Source organism: Rhineura floridana, chromosome 8 (assembly GCF_030035675.1).
Source record: "Rhineura floridana isolate rRhiFlo1 chromosome 8, rRhiFlo1.hap2, whole genome shotgun sequence".
Classification (NCBI taxonomy): Eukaryota; Metazoa; Chordata; class Lepidosauria; order Squamata; family Rhineuridae; genus Rhineura; species Rhineura floridana.
The window spans coordinates 86,283,725-86,301,486 of record NC_084487.1 but is presented as its reverse complement, the minus strand read 5'-3'; the positions used below and the strand labels follow the sequence as shown (position 1 = coordinate 86,301,486).

At 41.2% G+C, this 17,762-nt stretch overlaps 1 protein-coding gene across 6 annotated transcripts in view; it reads left to right on the top strand.

Annotated features, from left to right (window-relative positions):
* Positions 1-17,762, top strand: part of DOCK4 (dedicator of cytokinesis 4) — a 386,414-nt gene that overhangs the window by 129,551 nt on the left and 239,101 nt on the right. For all 6 annotated transcript variants that reach the window (XM_061640010.1, XM_061640007.1, XM_061640006.1 and 3 more), the window contains 3 exons: positions 2,846-2,994; positions 7,329-7,413; positions 10,267-10,418. In XM_061640010.1, the coding sequence (XP_061495994.1) occupies positions 2,846-2,994; positions 7,329-7,413; positions 10,267-10,418 (386 nt within the window). The remainder of the gene's footprint in view (positions 1-2,845; positions 2,995-7,328; positions 7,414-10,266; positions 10,419-17,762) is intronic.

Below are 17,762 nucleotides of genomic sequence, written 5' to 3'. Positions count from 1 at the left end.
AAACATTAGAACTTGACCTTTTTAAAAGTGCCTTGCATATTTGGATTTTGAATTGAAATGAAACAGATGCTTTTACAAAGAAAAAAACCCCACTTTGATGCACAAAAGTAGCAGCAAACTGACCTTGAATTCTTTTTTTAAAAAACCAAAAACCAAACTCTAAAACAATACTTGCAGGAAGCTAATCTTAACAGATTGAAAGTCAAAAATCAAATGCACTACCAAAATAAAATCATGTAATGGAAATGATAGCTTTAAAATCTGAACCCACATGTGAGTGAGACAAGGTTACAGTCCTTGGACTATAATACTTTATTTACATGAAGATTATTGGAATGGCTATGGACCATTTCAGATATTTTCCTTGTTTCCTGATAACAGCCTATAGGCAGCAGAGTTCTGGATCACACATGCCCTTCTCTGCACACAGAAAATAGTCACATGTGCATAGGACATGAATCACACAATTTCCATTATTCTAACCCTTGCTATACAGGGTGGAAGGAATGTAGAAAATGGAGCAAATTGTGCGTGTATCCATTTGTGTGAAATTTTGGGTCAAGTGCCTTTCTATGCATGGTGGTAGACATGTATGATATCAGTGTTTATCCCCGTTGCCGCTGGCTGCATGTCTGGAAAGGTGAAAATCTGAAATGGTCCTAGGCTTGGAATGAAACTGGTATATTTTTGAGAAATCTTCTCTGTGCGTTGCACTGATCTTTTTCCTTATTGTGCTATTTGCTGTTATCCCATGAATAATATTAGCAGTGACCAAAACTTTTAGATCTGAAGATTATGTGTTTTCACAAATAATAGTTTATAACTTAGAATGGCTTAGATTTTGGCAGAAACGAAGCAGATTAACATATTTGGTAGTAACTGCAAGCATTTTGTTGTTGTTCTGCTTTCAAGGAACATAGATATGTATCTTATACCCTATCAAATGATTGGTCCATCTAGTTTAGTATTGCCCACACTGACTAGCAGTGGCTCTCCAGGGTTGTAGACAGGGGTCTTTCCCAGTTCTATCTGGAGATGTCAAGGACTGAACCTGAGACCTTCTGTATGCAAAGTGCATGCTTTTCCATTGAGCTTTGAGCTAAGAGATGGGTTACTCTTGAGTTTTGTATTTATTTATTTATTATTTTATTTATTAGATTTATATCCCTCCCTTCCTCCCAGTAGGAGCCCACTTTGTACTTCTCAAAGTGCATACTTCCTGTTTGCCAATTCAGTCTGTCAACAGGGGGATGACTGAGGAAGCAAATTATGGGGAGGGATTGGGCAGGGCAGGAAAGAAAAGAAAAGAAAAATGTCTCTACCGAAGACTGTCTTGGCCTTGCAGAAAAATAGAGGGGATGAAGGAATCAAATCTATTATAAGAGTATGCTGTTGCTCATTGACACTAGAAGTAATAAGAAATGGAGCGTAGGTATCTCATTTTTATTTTCTATTTCTTTATCTTTATACAGGCATACTCCGCTTGAAGTAGCTTCACTTAAAGTAGCCTCGCTACAAAGTACATGCTCCATACTCCACCATACCCTGCTTAAAGTACGCACGCTTCGCAATAATTGATACTTTATTGGCATGATGCCGCTGCCATCTAGTGGTGATTGCGTGCAGTAGAAGTGAAGATAATTGCTTCACTTTAAGTACATTTTCACTTAAAGTACACTCTCCAGTCCCATTGCGTACGTTAAAGCGGGGTATGCCTGTACTGAACTTCATTATTTCAGTAGCCTAAGAATTTCATTATATATTTGTCCAGAGAAGTGTAAGGGCATTACTTGCTTTTTTCTTTTCCAGTGGGGGCCAGTACATCCCCTTGGCTATGCAGGTGTTTAATGCCAGGGTCGTTCCTCAGCTATTATATGGGTCACAGCTCTGCTGTCAGGGTAACTATGCTCCCCTGGAATGCATACAACCTAAGTTCATTAGGAGCATTCTAGGTTTACCCAGTTGTGTACCAAATGTAGCTCTACGTCTGGAAGTCGGGACTTTATTGATAGAGTCACATGCCTGGATCTACAGGTTAAATCTTTGGCTAAAGTTGATTTTCTCCCCTCTGGGTCTTGCTCCATTAACACTCATTGACACTTATCAATCTCAATGGAAACATGCGGTGAATATCAAATTGCAATCTCTTGGCTTCTTGTTGAAAGCCGTGTTAGACCTTGGTTACTTCAAGGCTAAAGAACTTATTTCTCAACGAATTAGGGATATTGAGCTCCAAAATAATTTGAGTCTTGTGGCAGCTTACTCCAATACTTGGTTTAGTGTGAAAGCTTCCGCGTCTGCGGATTATCTAACCAATCTGAGCATCCCCAAGTACAGAAAGGCATTTACTCTTGCAAGATTTAATGTACTTCCCTCAGCGTTATTAGAGGGGAGATACAAGAGAGTGCCCTATGCTGAACGGGTTTGCATTTGTGATTCCGGGGTGGTGGAATCGGTGGATCATGTCCTACTATATTGCCCTCTCTGTTATGATCTTCGTATTACTTTCATCTATCCGTGTCTGCACAAAAGGCCCAGATTCACTGAAGAAAAATCTGTTCATCTCTTACTCGCTGATCGTGAGCCATGGGTCACGGATATGGTGGCGAAATTTTGTGTAGCCGCCATGGCCCGTAGGAAGAAGTTGGTGTAAACATTTTAATGTAGGCGTAAATATTTTAAAAGTCTTTTCAGATTGAACCATTCCTGTTTCAGTCTCAATGACATAGACTTGTAAACTGGAAGATGCCTTTGTAAATATGTATTTTATGGCTATGACTTATTTGTTTTGTATTTGATGGTCTTTGACTGAAATAATAAATAATCTAAATTATATATTTGACAGAGAAATGAAGGGGATCTCTTTCACCGACTTTGGCATATAATGAATGAAATCCTAGACCTGCGACGGCAGGTACTAGTGGGCCATCTCACCCATGATAGGATGAAGGATGTCAAACGGCACATCACTGCTCGCTTGGACTGGGGCAATGAGTGAGTAAGAGACAAGCAGATTTTGGAGGCACATGGGAAAGAGAGGAAATGGAAGTGCCATAGTGCAAATGGAACTCTGCTTGTGCAGTGTTAAATACAACCCAATCTCATTAGTGCGTCTCCTTGACTGTGATACTATCAGCTGAGTTTCTGATATCTGCACCAGGATTCAGTTTCATTTTGCCATGGGCACAGCCAGGTCTCTTCCTGTCTATCCAGTTGATCTCAAGGCATATTTATAAACTATGAAAAAACTCCAGACAGGCTGAAAGAATTCAGAACACCTTGCCTTTTGCTTAATCTGAATATTTGCTTGCAAACACACAAAATGCCATTTTAAAGTTCTTATAGCATGCTAAATGCCATGTTAAAGTTCTTTGTGTTGTGGTTGCTAAATCCTTACCATGTCAAAGCCTTTCACTTTCCTTTTACTAAATGCATAATATCTTCACCTGTTTTGGAAAATGAAAAATCCATAGAGCAATATGTTGATGTTGAATGTGATCTGAATGTTGCCAGATAAAACTCCTGCTGGTCTTGCCATTACTTTGCAGTTTGAAAATCCAACCAGTTTATCTCTATTCTAGACATGAAGCTGTAGGAAAAAGTATCGTATCATGTCACTATTGTTTGGGAGAATAGCGACATAGACTTAAAGCATATTGGGGTTGCATTCCAGTTCAGGACTATGTTCCTGCAGGGAGTTGATGGGACATAAGTTTCTTCTGACTTGCTTTTTGAGAGGTGACAACTATTGGGGCTCTGTTTTGTGCTTCCTGCCAAATGAATGGGGCGATTGTTGGTGAATGAACCACTGTTAGAGAGTAAATTTTCAGCTTGAAAACTTGTAGTATGGGAAAGGGAGAATAGTCTCCTGCGTCTACCCAGTTGTATAATATTATACAGCCATGAGAGTGGCTGCATGCTATACCCAGCATGGATTTTTTTTTGCGTTCTACCATGTTAAGTTGAAAATGCCCTCATGCCATTCTGCTGTTTGCCATAAGCTCATTTCAGAACAAAATCTTAAAAAACTTCCAGTCCTGAACTCAGAAACGCTTGCTTAACAACACTCTAATTTTTCATGGCGATACACAAAACACTCAGAGAGAATCCAGACTTTAAAGTCTGAAACAAAGTAAAAAAACAAACAGACCCCTGTTGGACTTTTTTCTGTCAGTGGCCTCATAATTTGTTGAAATTAATTGTCCTGCCCAGAGTGAGAACAATGAAACGGAGGCGAGACTGGAATTAATTCCTTTTTTATTAGAGTAACATTGAAGGCAAGGCGTCTCATAGATTTAGCTAACTAGCTCACTGTAATCCCTAACTAAACTACTCAGTCTTACTCTGCAGCATGCAAGGGGAGTTGACTCAGCACCCTCATCAGGGGGGCGCCTGCTTAAGTAGGAAAGGTTTTTGCCTGTAATCTCTGACTCCTGTGTGGGATCTCCCTCTGGCCAAGCCTCCTTTCTCGGCGGCGTGCACACGTCTGCTCATTGGGCAATCTAGACTCCTCAGGTGCCGGTTCCATTGAAGGGGACAGAGACGTTTCTGGCGGGGAAGCATTTGAAGGGCCAGACAAGGAATCCTGGGGGGTGGTGGAGTTGGCACGCACACGAGGTCTTGCTCCAGCGGCTCTCCTGGGGCGCTTGGCAAGGGAGGGGTCTCCACGTGAGTGGGTGAATTTTCCGTGGGAATCAGAGAGTGGTTGGTCGTGTCTCCTCCCCGCAGATCTTCAGGAGCATCCTCCACATCTGACGTCTCTCCCATCTGCAGAGCTGGGGGTGCACCCTTGAACAGCTCCCCCCAGAGTCACTCTGTGCTGGGAAGGGGCCCTGAGGCTCCCCCACCTCCTGATCCAGCCCCCCCTGGGTCACCTGGGGCTCAATATTAATTAAAAATCATATTTCATGGCTGATGTTTAATTAATTTAAGAAAATTAACATTGGAGTCTATGATAGAACAGTCATGATCAGTAAAGACCAGCTGTGAGTGTTCTAAACACCAGACTAACAGCTGTTTGGCTTGACTAATCAGGGTCAGCTTTGGTTTACATTTGGGTGGGGCACTACCGGTGTCTGCTGTAGCATAAAAAGGTGGGAGAAACACCAAAATATAATGATACTATTAACAATGTTTTTCTTTTGGAAAGAAAAGTGGTTTTCCCTCTGTCAAGTGCCCACCCACCCAATTTCCTACCCTCACGCTCCCCTATCCTCCCCTTCCCCAATCTTTCTCCTCTCTCCTCCACCTTCCTCCCTACCCCTACATTTTCTCCCTTCCTCCCATCCCTCCCCCTTCCCACCTCCTCCCCCTCCCTGCCCCTCCCCTTGATGAGTTTCACCTATCTTAAGCATGATTGCACAGGAGTAAATCCCATGGAACTCAATAAGCATGCAACTAATCAAATCTCCCCCCTCTCCCCCTTTCCCCTCCTTCCTGCCCCTCCTCTCTCCCTCCTTCTCCCCCTCCTTTCCTCTCTCCCTCCCTCCTCATTTTCCGCCCCCCTTTTTCCTTTCCTCCCTCTCTTCCTTCCTCCCCTCCCCTCCCCACTCCAGCTCTTCTCCCTCCCCCCTTCTCCTTTTCCCCCATGGTCACTTTCACTTTTCCTTAGCATGATTGCATGGGAGTAAATCCCACTGAACTCAGTAAGCATGCAAATGATCAAACCTTCCCTCCCCTTCCCCCCTTATCAGTTTCATCTATCCTAAGCATGATTCCATGGGAGTGAATCTCATTGAACTCAATAAGCATGCAAATGATCAATATTCGCAGCAAACTTGCACAGGATCCCATTTCTTATCTCCTGGATTAAAAAGCCAAGAAATTCACTAGGCCAAACTTCCTTGCAGTTTAAACATTTAGCAGCAGGGCCGGTTCTAAAGGGCGGCCAGGTTGGGCACTGGCCCGAGGGCCCCGGAGCTACAGCAGCCCCTGAGGGGCCCCTGAGGGGCCCTCCGCTTCCCTTCCACGATCCGCACCCCCCCACACCTCCCACTTACCTGTCAGCCGGCTTTTTAGCATTGCCCTTAATGAAGATGGCGGCTGCAGCTTCCCTAAGGTACTAAAGCCGCTGCCGCCATCTTAGTTGATGGCAGAGATGTGCGCGCGTAGCATGCACGTGTGCCATCAACAAAGATGGCGGCGGAGGCTTCATTCCCCTTAGGGAAACCGCAGCCGCTGTCTTCATTAAGGGCAGTGGTAAAGACTAGACAGGTAGGGGGGCTGTGGGGGGAAGTGCACACACACACACACACACCGACCGGGGGGCCAGGGCAAGCTGATGCCCAAGGGGTCCCGCATGCCTGGAGCCAGTCCTGTTTAGCAGATGGCATAAATTTTAATAATGCTCCTGTTTAATCTTGCAAAGTAGCAGAAACTCTTGAATATCTTTGATTTGTAAATTGTACAAGCTACTCTTTTAATTTAGAAGATTAAAGCTCTCTCTGAGCATTTGGTAAAACCTGTTGAAAGTAGCCCAGGTAGCTGTAGCTTGGGAGTGACTCCCTGTGGATGGGCAGACATAGCTTCCCCTCATGCAATGAGCACAGTGTATCCAAGCCTTGGAAACAAGAGCAAGATCAGAAAAAGACAGGGAGTGAACAGTGACTGCCTATATCCTGGGGGATGCAAAGAGCCGATAAACCTTTGAATTTGAATCACATACAAAAAGTGAAGGCTGCTTCAGACATAACTTGACCAAATTAATATTATTTTATAACAAAAATAAGCGTGCTAGATTAGAAAACAATGAAGTGCAAAAGTGTATGAGAACACTTTGAACATCAAGGTGGGGTATTGTTTAGGGGTTGTTGGGGCAAGCTTTAGTTTTGGAGATGCATTGTGTTTTGCTCTTACTGTGGGTTATGTTCTTGTATTTTTGTCAGACATTATTGTCAGTAGGTTGCTAAATTTTATTGTGTATTTATTAATATGAGATATTTCCATTAGTTTATTGTTTATATGGCTATGTAAATTTTGTTATGTCTTGTGTCTGTTAGAAAATTGTGTAAAAGATTTTAGCATTGTGAGCCACCTTGAGCATGATTTACTATGGAAAGGTGGCATACAAATAAATGATGCTGCTCTTGAACAGTTAATAGTGCTATATAAATTGTATTAATAATAGTTTCTAATAATATTGTGCTGGACTTGTATTTTGCAGTAATGTGGAGCAAAGTACATATGGCGTGCCTTTTCTGCAACTGTCAATGGATAAAGATAATGAGAAAACATATCAGATTAGGGCTTCTCAGTATGCTTTTTAAATATTCCATCCAAGATCCTTACCGATGTTCTTTACCAACCAGACTTTCCATATTCACTTGCAGACAACTGGGACTAGACTTGGTGCCAAGAAAGGAATATGCTATGGTGGATCCAGAAGAGATCAGTATTACTGAACTATATAGATTGGTAAGTAAATAACCCATTTCCACTTTATGCCAGTTCTTTAAGTTTGCAATCCTGTGTGCCAGGGATGGGGGGACCACAGGTCTAGGGACCAAATATGGTCTCCAAGTCTCTCTGTCTGGCCCTCTGGACTCTCTCAACCCCACACTCCTTCCCTGCTACAACCTCTCTCCCCAGGCCATGTCCCTATTATCCCTGCTGTACATCTTCCACAAGTGTTTTTGCCTGGCTGGAATTTGTCCTTGAACTCTGATAATGGGTTTTGCTTGCTTGGATGGGGGATCAAGAGTTGTCTGTAGAAACTAGGCTACTGTACAACAGTAAGATTGACATTTGTTGTTGTCCTCACTTTTGCCTCTGGCCCCACCCATTATCAGCATGTGGACCCTGGAAGGTTGACCAGAAAGAAGTGTGGCCCTCAGGCTGAAAAATATTTGCCACCCCTGCTATACACAGTTACCTGAGAGTAAGTCCCATTGAACTCAATGGGATTACATTCTGAGTTGATATACAAAAGATTGCGCTAATTGAAATATCTGCAAGAGCTTATAGTACACAGGGCTGCTTCAGACATAACTTGACCAGTGAACCTAATACTTCTTTCACTACGTTACTAATTATTTTCTTAATTTGTCTTTTTTTGGGGGGGGGAACCTCATGCCTTTGAAAAAAACTGAGATACCCCAATATTCAGGAGACCAGTGCCAACCAGAAGGGCTGTCTCTGTAGTATATTCCATCAGAGGTATAATAATTTTTAAACTTTTTTTTGCCAGTACCCCAGGGAGGCAGTTAAATTCTTGTTAAAATTTATGTGTAAAGCATTAAAATTTGCACGAACAGAATTTGGGGAAAGAGGAGTTGTGATACATAATTTTTTGCAGTGCCTGTTCTCTAGACAGTATTAAGAACCTGTGAAAATTGCTGTTTCATTACTTACAAGTTAGGATTTTCTTCTTAAAGCTGAAAATATATTGCTGAATAGGCATTATGTGTAATGAAAATAGGCAAGGAGCAGAGTTTGGAAGTAATTCGTTACAAAAAACGAATTACTTGTTCCTCAAAAAAGTAATGAATTACGAGTGTGTAATTCCTTTACATTTTGATTGTAATAGAACGAGGAGTAATTGTAATGTTTCCAGCATTACTTTGGGGCATTACTTGGGCGGGGGTGAACAGGGGAAGTCTTCTGCTCCTCTGATTTGTGGATGAAAATCATGTGCCTCAAACTGGGCTTCTCTGCAGCATTGCTGTTCCATTGTGCTCTTGGGTGGTTAGGAGGCGACGAGGGAGGAGGTGGAGAGCAAGACGGGGGTGGAATGGAGAAAACAATTGTTTTAAAAACTGGATGGTGGTGGAGAAGAATGGAGTGGAGGGAGAAAGGAGCCAGAGGGCAAGAACATGGATAAAGGAGGAGAAGGAGGCAGCAGCACAATGGAGATAAAGGACTGTGGAGGTGAAAGATGACAACCTGTGTATGTTTGTATATGAATACTGTGTTTGCACTTGGCACATAAAGCGGCCTCCACCGCCCTCCCTGGCTACTTTGCTGCATTTGCAGTGTTTTAACTTTTTTGCATCTCAGGGGAAAATGTTTGCTTGGGTGGGTGTCGCTTAGTTGGTGGCAGGGCTAGGACTCGGAGGTGGTTAAGTGAGAGAGATTATGTTTGCTGGCTGAGAGTGTGTGTGGGGGTTGCACTTCTGTTGACTTGCAAAGATCTGAGTAGTGGCCTCTGCCTCCCTTCCTGCCTCCCTTACAAGCTGAGAGACCGCCACTGCTATCTTACAGATAAAAAGAATTATCTACTACCTCTGTGTATGTGTGTGTGTGTGTGTTTATTTTTAATGTTGTTTTGGGCGACTTAGGTGTGCAGCAGCCAAGGCCAGCACCTTGTAGGCACTCTAGATTTTTTTTTTTAGTAACTTAAGCATAATTGTAATGATTACTTTTGAGTAACGGTAAAGTAATCAATTCCTTTCAGAATAATTGTAATTGTAATGGTAATTTATTCCTTTTTGGAGCCATGTATTGGTAATTGTAATTTATTCCTTTTAAAAGTAATCTTCCAAGCTCTGGCAAGGAGACCAGATTATGTGTAGCATGACAGAGAAGTTATTTCCATAGTGGACGGAGATCCATAATCCTTGCAAAAGGAATAAAAAGTTTTTAAAAATCTGACAGTAACACAGACAGAGAGCATATATTTCAGAACCTCACCAGGCTGTGTCTTGTCTCACAGTGCAGTGTCTTATCCATGGGTTTTTTGGGGGGGAGGGGGAAGGGGGTTGCAAATACAAACACTCCCAAAAAATTCCTTGTCGGGCACAGGTACAAAAGTGTTACTCTCACTGTCTTTGAAGCCATGCATCATAGTGATTAAAGTATCAGACTAAAATTGAGAAGATCTAGATTTAAATCCCTACTTAGCCTTGAAGCTTAGTTGTTTACACACTTCCTCAACCTGACCTACCTCAAAGGGTTGTTGTGAGGATAAAATAAAGGGAGGGAGGACTGTATAAGCCACCGTGAGCTCCTTAGAGGAAGGGTGGGTTAAGAAGGCAATTAACTGAATAAATAAGCAGAAAGTGAAGAAACTGAACTACTACTATTTAGTAGACACAATGACTGGCTAGCAAGCCTAGCCAAAAACATTTTACTCTTCCCAGTATTACCTTAGAATAATAAGATGAAAAATCAGTGAGGGTTGAGGTTAAAAAGAAGATTTGGTGGATATTTTTTTTTTGTTACATCCAAGAGATTGTAGCCTTATTTTCAGCAACCCTCCATGGTTCATTTCATTTCATAAAACAAAAAATTGTATCCTGACTGTATTTTTCTGTTGATGACAATGCCTAGATGGAGCACCGCCATCGCAAGAAAGACACCCCAGTCCCAGCAAGCAGTCACCATCTCTTTGTTCAGATGAAGAGTTTGATGTGTTCCAATTTGGGAGAAGAACTGGAAGTCATCTTCTCACTTTTTGATAGTAAAGAGAATCGACCAATCAGGTAGTGCTGCCATTTTCACTGAAGAATGCAAAAACTTTGTTACTTTACCCATTCTTTATTCAGAGAACAAAGCAATTTTGCCTTTTTAAACTTTGAATTTGTATTTTTGTTGTTGTATAATTCTTTCAATCTAATCTGAGTCACTTACTATGTTGATATGGTTGGTGTGTGTGGATGTAGGTGGCTATTTATTTTCCTCACTGGGGAGCACCAGAGTGTGGCAAGTGGTAGATAAAGAGGTTGATTGGTATCAGGATGTTCATCTCCAGTTTTTAATGCAGTTATTCAATTTTATTTATTTAGATTTTCTATACCACCCTTTACTATACATTCACAGGATGATGAACTTATTAAAACACACCAATACATATTTTTAAAACTAATTAAAATATCAGTACAAAGTAAACACCCAGCATAAATTTTAAAAACAAAAGCAACAAAAAACACAATAAAATGAAATAAAATAGCAATGGATACGATGCAAAACTGAGAGTGACCACGCTGATTTCAGATTAATCATAGAGATGATTGCAGCCAATCAGAGTTCATAGTGAACAGGATGACATTAGATCTGGCTACGTAATGTCACTGAGGGCAGGTGAATTCATTGTTCAGTTACAGCAAGTCAAAAAACAGTGTAAATGAATTGGAGAACACATCTTATGAAGTGGTGAGAAACTGCCACAAAGGGAAGTGATTTTTCAGTGTTGCTAATCTTCATGAAAAGCTGTGAATAATTTTCAGCATAGCCCTACTACAAGTCTCGTTAAAATCAATGTGATGTACTTCTAAAAACATAGTTAGGATTGACCTATATTTAGCCACAGCTGAATCGAACTGTTACCCAAGCCAGACACATTACTGTCTAATCACACTATGACACAAAAATCAGTGTTGCCGGAAGCTGATTATTTTTTTAAAAAACTACTTTACAAGGTTTTTACTTTCTTGGTATGGCAAGTGCTACTTAATTTTGTTTAAAACTTACCTTTACATGAAAACATCAAAATTTGCGAGATCAGAATTCCTAGAAATAACAGTTGTGAATCTCTAAACAACTGACATGACTGTTTTCTAATCTAGACACTATAAAAACCTTTGAAAATTGCTGTTTCATTCCTGCCAAGCTACACTTTTCTTTTCAAAGGTGTAAAGGTATGATTAAATATGAATTACATTACATGCAGTGAAAACAAGAAAAGAGACCAGATTATATGTAGCATGGCACAGATATTATTTTCATAGTATAGGGCAGCCTTTGCCAGTCTGGTGCTCTCCAGATGTTTTGGACAACAACTGCTATTAGCTTTAGCCACACCATACTCTCTGAGGCTGATCGGAGCATCTGGAGGGCACCAGGTCGGCTAAGGTTGGTATAAGGAAATTTATAATGCTTGCCAAGCTTTGCTTCTTCCACATTAAAAGCCATTAGTGAAATTTAAACTGCACTACAACCACTACCTGCTGAGATGATTTCCCCCCCAGATTTGTTTATAATGGATATGTGCTTGTGTGATTTTTGGATTGAAGACAGATTCTTTGAGTTGTAAATAAATAATTCACCAGCTGTCTGAAGACAGAATCCCCATTATTAACATATTAGTCTAAGCCTCATCTCTTATCCATTACTACACTCAAAACTACTCAGTGCTTAGAACCACATGGTCTATAAAATAGAATCGAAACCACAGACACGCTGCCCTAATCCCTTCTTTGTCAAAGCAGTGACAGGAAGCTTGTTCGGCTTTCTTGTTAACAGCAAACTTTGCTGCTGTATCTTGTTCACTAGTCGTCCTCCAAACCATTGTAGGATAATGCATTTTAGAATTTTTAAAAAACTGCAAGCTTCATTGTATCAAGAGATTAGGTGTATTAGGAGGGGAAATTGTAGAATATTTGTAGAAACAAAGGCTGGACTCCAGCGAACTGCATGGCTGCTCACAGTTGGTTTGTTGGTTGTTTTTCTTTGAAGAGCAGGCTTCCATTCCATATCACACACTGCTTTTGAAACTCCCTTCAGCTTCAAAAGGGATTTGCCATGCAGCAGAGAGGATGCCATTTGAGAAATACAAGACTTAACATCTGCATCAAAGTATGCCACTGGGGGGAGGGGAATTTTGCTGGCTGGACCTTTTGTCTACATTGTTTCATTCTAAATGACATCTGCTTTATTTGGTCAGTCTGGACAGGCTTATTTCATTGTTTTGAAAATTGGTGGTGGTGGGGGACTCAGTAAATAAAAAAGGGAAAACAAGCTTTGGTGATATTGAAAAGAAAAAAGTGGTTTAATGAATGGTTTCAAGAAGAGGCAAGAAGCTGTCTAGCCCTCAGGCTGTACTGAAAACCTGTAATTTCATCAGACTGTATTGTGGTATGTGTGGGGACAGTTAGCAGCTGGGTCTCAGTGACTGCAGTAAAAGAAAGCAGAGAGAGACATATTGTGATTCATGTGAGAACAGCAAATGGGTTGTTACATTCTTCTGTTCAAAGATTCAGGCATATATCACACAGACAGAATTTGTGGTTTAGTCTTTGATCTGTGAAAGAGGGAATGGAATACTTTCTTCTATCATTGGCATAAGTTTAATGGAGCAAATGAAACCCTGAAGCCAGCCCAGTAATATGCCAGGAGGCTGATGGAAAGCCAGTTGTGTGCAGAGAGCTGCCACGTAGAAGCCTCCCCCCCCCCAAAGTCACACTTTATTTGTAAAATATTCAGAGAAACCTAGATTAAAGGGGCAGTTCAGACTTTTGGTAATCTTGAAGTGATAGTTTTGTTTAAGAAAGTGTGACTGTGTTGTAGTTTCTTTTAGTTTAAATTCTCAGTCAGGAACCCCAATTGCATTTGGAAGGCATTCCCAGAATTGAAGATGAAGGGGAAGTATTCAATAAAGAAATGTTTCTGAAATTAGAGGTGTGTATGGCAAAGGACTAGAGAAGATTTTATATATCATGTACTATATCAGTCTGCTTCTTTTTAGAGTACTTTAGAAAGCGGCCCTGCATGTCTAGGTCAGATGTTGTTACACTCAACAGCAGGGGCGGAGGACCTGTGGTCTTCCTGATGTTTGCTAAACTGCAACTTATATCAACCCTGACCGTTGGCCACATTGGCAGGGGCTGATAGGAGCTGGAGTCCAACAACATCTGGAGGGTCACAGGTTCCCCACCACTGCTTTATGGAGAACTACACTTAGAAGCTACAGAAAGGTCATGTAGCATTAATCACAACATGAATTGGGTGAGAAGCGGCAAAGTGCTTCTGCACTGTATGTAGGCACCACAGCCTTCATTCCCATCATTTATTCAGATGGGCAAAGGACCAATTTGGGATAATAGTTCCTAAATATTGACCGCAAAGGGGTGCATACTTTAGAAGGGTGCATAAAATTGCCATTTGGTTCTGATGGAGGTACTGCCACTTAAACAAATGGATGCCTGCTAATTACTCAAATAAATGCTTACCTCCTTTGGTGTTAACATTCTCACAAAACTCATTTAGCATTTAATGTACCTGCAGTAGTAATTGCAATGTAGGTTTATGTGAAACATAATAGTTGCTAATTAATGAAGCTTTTTTACAAGAAAAAAATATTATGCTAATCTTAATAACTACAGCCAAATCTTTATGCTCCTTAAATCTTGAACACTGCCTTCATTTGTAGCGCACAAGTGAGGACCACTAGTCTGTGTAACTGAAAGAAATGCTGATATCTAAATATTAATGAGCATGGCTGTTTTTAAAGTCCCATTGATCATCATGCAAAGAAAGCTAAGCATGTGTTACATGTTGCAGCTGAAAATAAATGAGCTTATCTTGGTCTGAATCATGTCATAAGACCGAGGTAGTTCTGCTCATTATTTCAAGTCACTCATGAAAATGTGAAGGATGTGTATACTCTTTAACTTTCACAATCACTGAGACTAATGGATTCTTCAGATTATCCCAGCACTGTCTGAACAATGCAGCAATCTTTTTGTCTTCCTGCAATGAGACTGCTGGTTTTATTGAAGGGTATATAGTCAGAAAGACATGTAGCCCATTACCATTATCATGAGAGATTTATATCTTAGAATTTGAATACCTTCTGTTGTTTTGAATTTGCATCTGCTAATCTGATGTAGGCAGATTATATGATCCATGGATTTTTGTGATATTTGGTCCTCCTTGCTCCATTGGGAATAAATATATACTATAAAATGCTATATACTTATGCAATATAAGTATTTTCTTCAGATGTTGCCTGTAATTATATAATTACCAATGTATAAAAATAATATCTGACACCAGAACCTGAAGACTTTTGTTCCTCTTATTTTATCATTCATAATATGTTGAGCTTTGCTTGAGGGCCCAATTACTGTGTTTCTCAGATAAGAATGATTATTTAATCAAAGCTACATTGATTTTTTTTATCAGATCTGGAACAAATTCTGCTTATCTCTGTGCATCTTCAGAATCCTCACAAGAGGCAAAGTCAAAATAACATGACCATGGGAAAGAATAAAAGTCATTTACTGTGGCAAGATTTGTATATAAAATTATGATTTATCATCCACATAGCAATTTTTTTAGTGTTGAAAGTAGTACACTCTATATTATCTGTCTTCGCTTCTGTTTCCATTGTATAAGTAGCAGAACTGACACACAAGAAGTGACATACTCAGGGTCTGTTGCTGAGTCTATGGTTAAGATAGAAATTTAACAGATCTTTCAGGTGCAAATATTATTGGCTAGATCACATTAGCTTTCATGTTAAAGAATTAAGAATAATATTATATATACTATAGCCAGCATGGATTTTTCGCATTCCGCAATGTTAAATTGAAAATACACTCATGCCATTCTGCTGCTTCCCATATGCTCATTTCAAAATAAAATCTTACAAAACATATAGTCCTGAACTCAGAAATGCTTGCTTAACACCTTTAAGTTTTCATGGCGATACACAAGACAGAGAGGATTGAGAGTTCAAAGTGTAAACCAGAGAGAAAAAAACCAGACCCCTGTTGAACTTTTTTGTGTCAGTGGTCTCACAATTCGTTGAAATTAATTAAAAATCAGCCATGTTGACAGAGCACCTGCCTGCCTATCACAGACTTTCCCTCATACTCTGACCTTCATCCTCTGCAGTTAAAAAGTTTTAAAAAATGCCTTGGTGATTTTTAATTAATTTAAGAAATTGGAGTCAATGATAAGTGCGGGCATGCTCAGTAAGAACCAACTGTCAGTGTTCTAAAAGCCAGACTCACAGCTGTTTGGCTTGGTTAATCAGGTGGCCACACCCACACCAGACCTTATTTCACAGTATACAGTCATAGCTTCCCCCAAAGAATCCTGGGAAGTGTAGTTTGTGAAGGGTGCTGTGAGTTGTTAGGAGAGTTCTATTCCCTTCACAGAACTCCAGTGGCCAGAGTGGTCAGCCCCTCTTCTGGGGATTGTATCTCTGTGAGGGGAATAGGGCATCTCCTAGCAACTCTCAGCAACTTTCACAAGCTACATTTCCCAGGATTCTTGGGGGGAAGCCCTGACTGTCTAAAGTGAAATAAAGGTCAGGTGTGGATGTGGCCAAAGAGAGCTTTGGTGTAAATTTGGGCATGGGACTACATGTACCTGCTGTAGAATAAAAAGGAGGGGAAACGCTGAAAAACAATACTGTTGACAGTGTTTTCCTTTTGAAAAGGAAAGGGACTTTCCCTCTACCTAGTACCCACCCATCCACTCTCCTCCCCCCCTCTACCCCTTTCCGCCCCTCCTCCAGGTCAGTTTCACCTGTCCTAAGCATGACTGTACAGGAGTGATTCCCACTGAACTCAAAAAGTGTGCAAATGATCAAACCTGCTGTTCCCTCCCCCTTCCTTTGCTCCTCCTGCCCCTCCCCAATCCCCTTCCCCCTTCCTTCTCTCCCCTCCCGCCTGCTCCTTCTCCCCCATGGTCAGTTTTACCTCCTTCCTCCTCCCCTGCCCACTCCAGCCCTGCCTCCCTCCTTCTTCTCTTCCTCCCCACCATGGTCAGTTTCACCTATCCTAAGCATCATTGCGTGGGAGTAAATCCCACTGAACTCAATAAGCATGCAAAAGATCAAAACTGCCCTCCTCCTCCTCTCACCTGCTCCCATCCCCCTCCTCCCCTCTGCCCTTCCTTCTGCCCTTCGTCCTCCTCTCCTGCCCCTGACCTTCCTCCTCTTCCCCTCTTCCTCCCCCATGGTCAGTTTCACTTATCCTAAACATGATTGCAGGGGAGTAAATCCCACTGAACTCAGTAAGCACGCAAATGATCAATCCATTTTCAGCAAACTTGCACAGGATTCCATTCTGTACCTCCCGGATTAAAAAGCAGAGAAATTCACTAACAGACAAAAAACCTCTTGTGTTTTAAGAATGTACTTATAGCCAACAGATATTTCTCAGAGATATCTCTCAATATCTCAGAGAGGAGGTCAGGTCTCCTTCTCCCCTGGTGCAATCACTATAGCTGCCCCATTTCCCTGCTTTTTAAAGTTTGATAGAAATATCTGTTGGCTATAGGTACATTCTTAAAATGCAAGGGTGTTTTTGCCTGTTAGTGAATATAATTCTTATCCAGTAGAATTTCCCCTCTACATTTGTCAGTTATATGCCATGAGAACCCTTGTGACACAAATGGGCAGAATCTGGGTTTGGAATCAGCAAGGTGAAGGTTTATTTTCAGGTGCTGAATCACTGATAAAGAATTACTGGACGTTTGGAAGTCTCTTTGAAATCAACAGTGTTAGCTTCACTCTTTCTAATCTTCATAGGACTAAAGTGCATTCGGCGTCCTCTTGATTGTACTCCAAGTTTAGAACACCCCAGTCTTGACATAGAAAAGGGGGTGGGGGGAGGAGAAAGCAAGCAAAGCCAATTATGTTATTTTTATGTGTGAAGTGGTTTGATGCCAACATGTGAAAATGTGGTATCATTGTGTACTATAGCAAAAGAAGCATAGAAGGTTGTCCTACACCTTTGCTGATTACCCAGAAGTTAGGGAAATAGATATTTAGACCTGGTGAGCAAGGCAGTTTCCATGGTTACTTGTGGAGGTCCTATGCTGAGACGTTCATAGGCTTAGCTGCTCCTGCAGAGCTCCAATGGATAAAGAAAGCATAAAGGTTCTGTGGACGGGTGCAACATCCTTGTGGGTGGTGCCTGATGTGACTGCCAATTGGCTGAACTGTACTCCAATCGCAAGTGAAATGTAAGACTGGCATAAGAATGTGAACCCAATAGTAGTAATTGGCTGATGCGTCCTAGGATGTTAGCTGGTGAACAAATATGCACAGTTTATTCTCTCTGTTAACACTGCACTTGGGAGTATCATTAGAA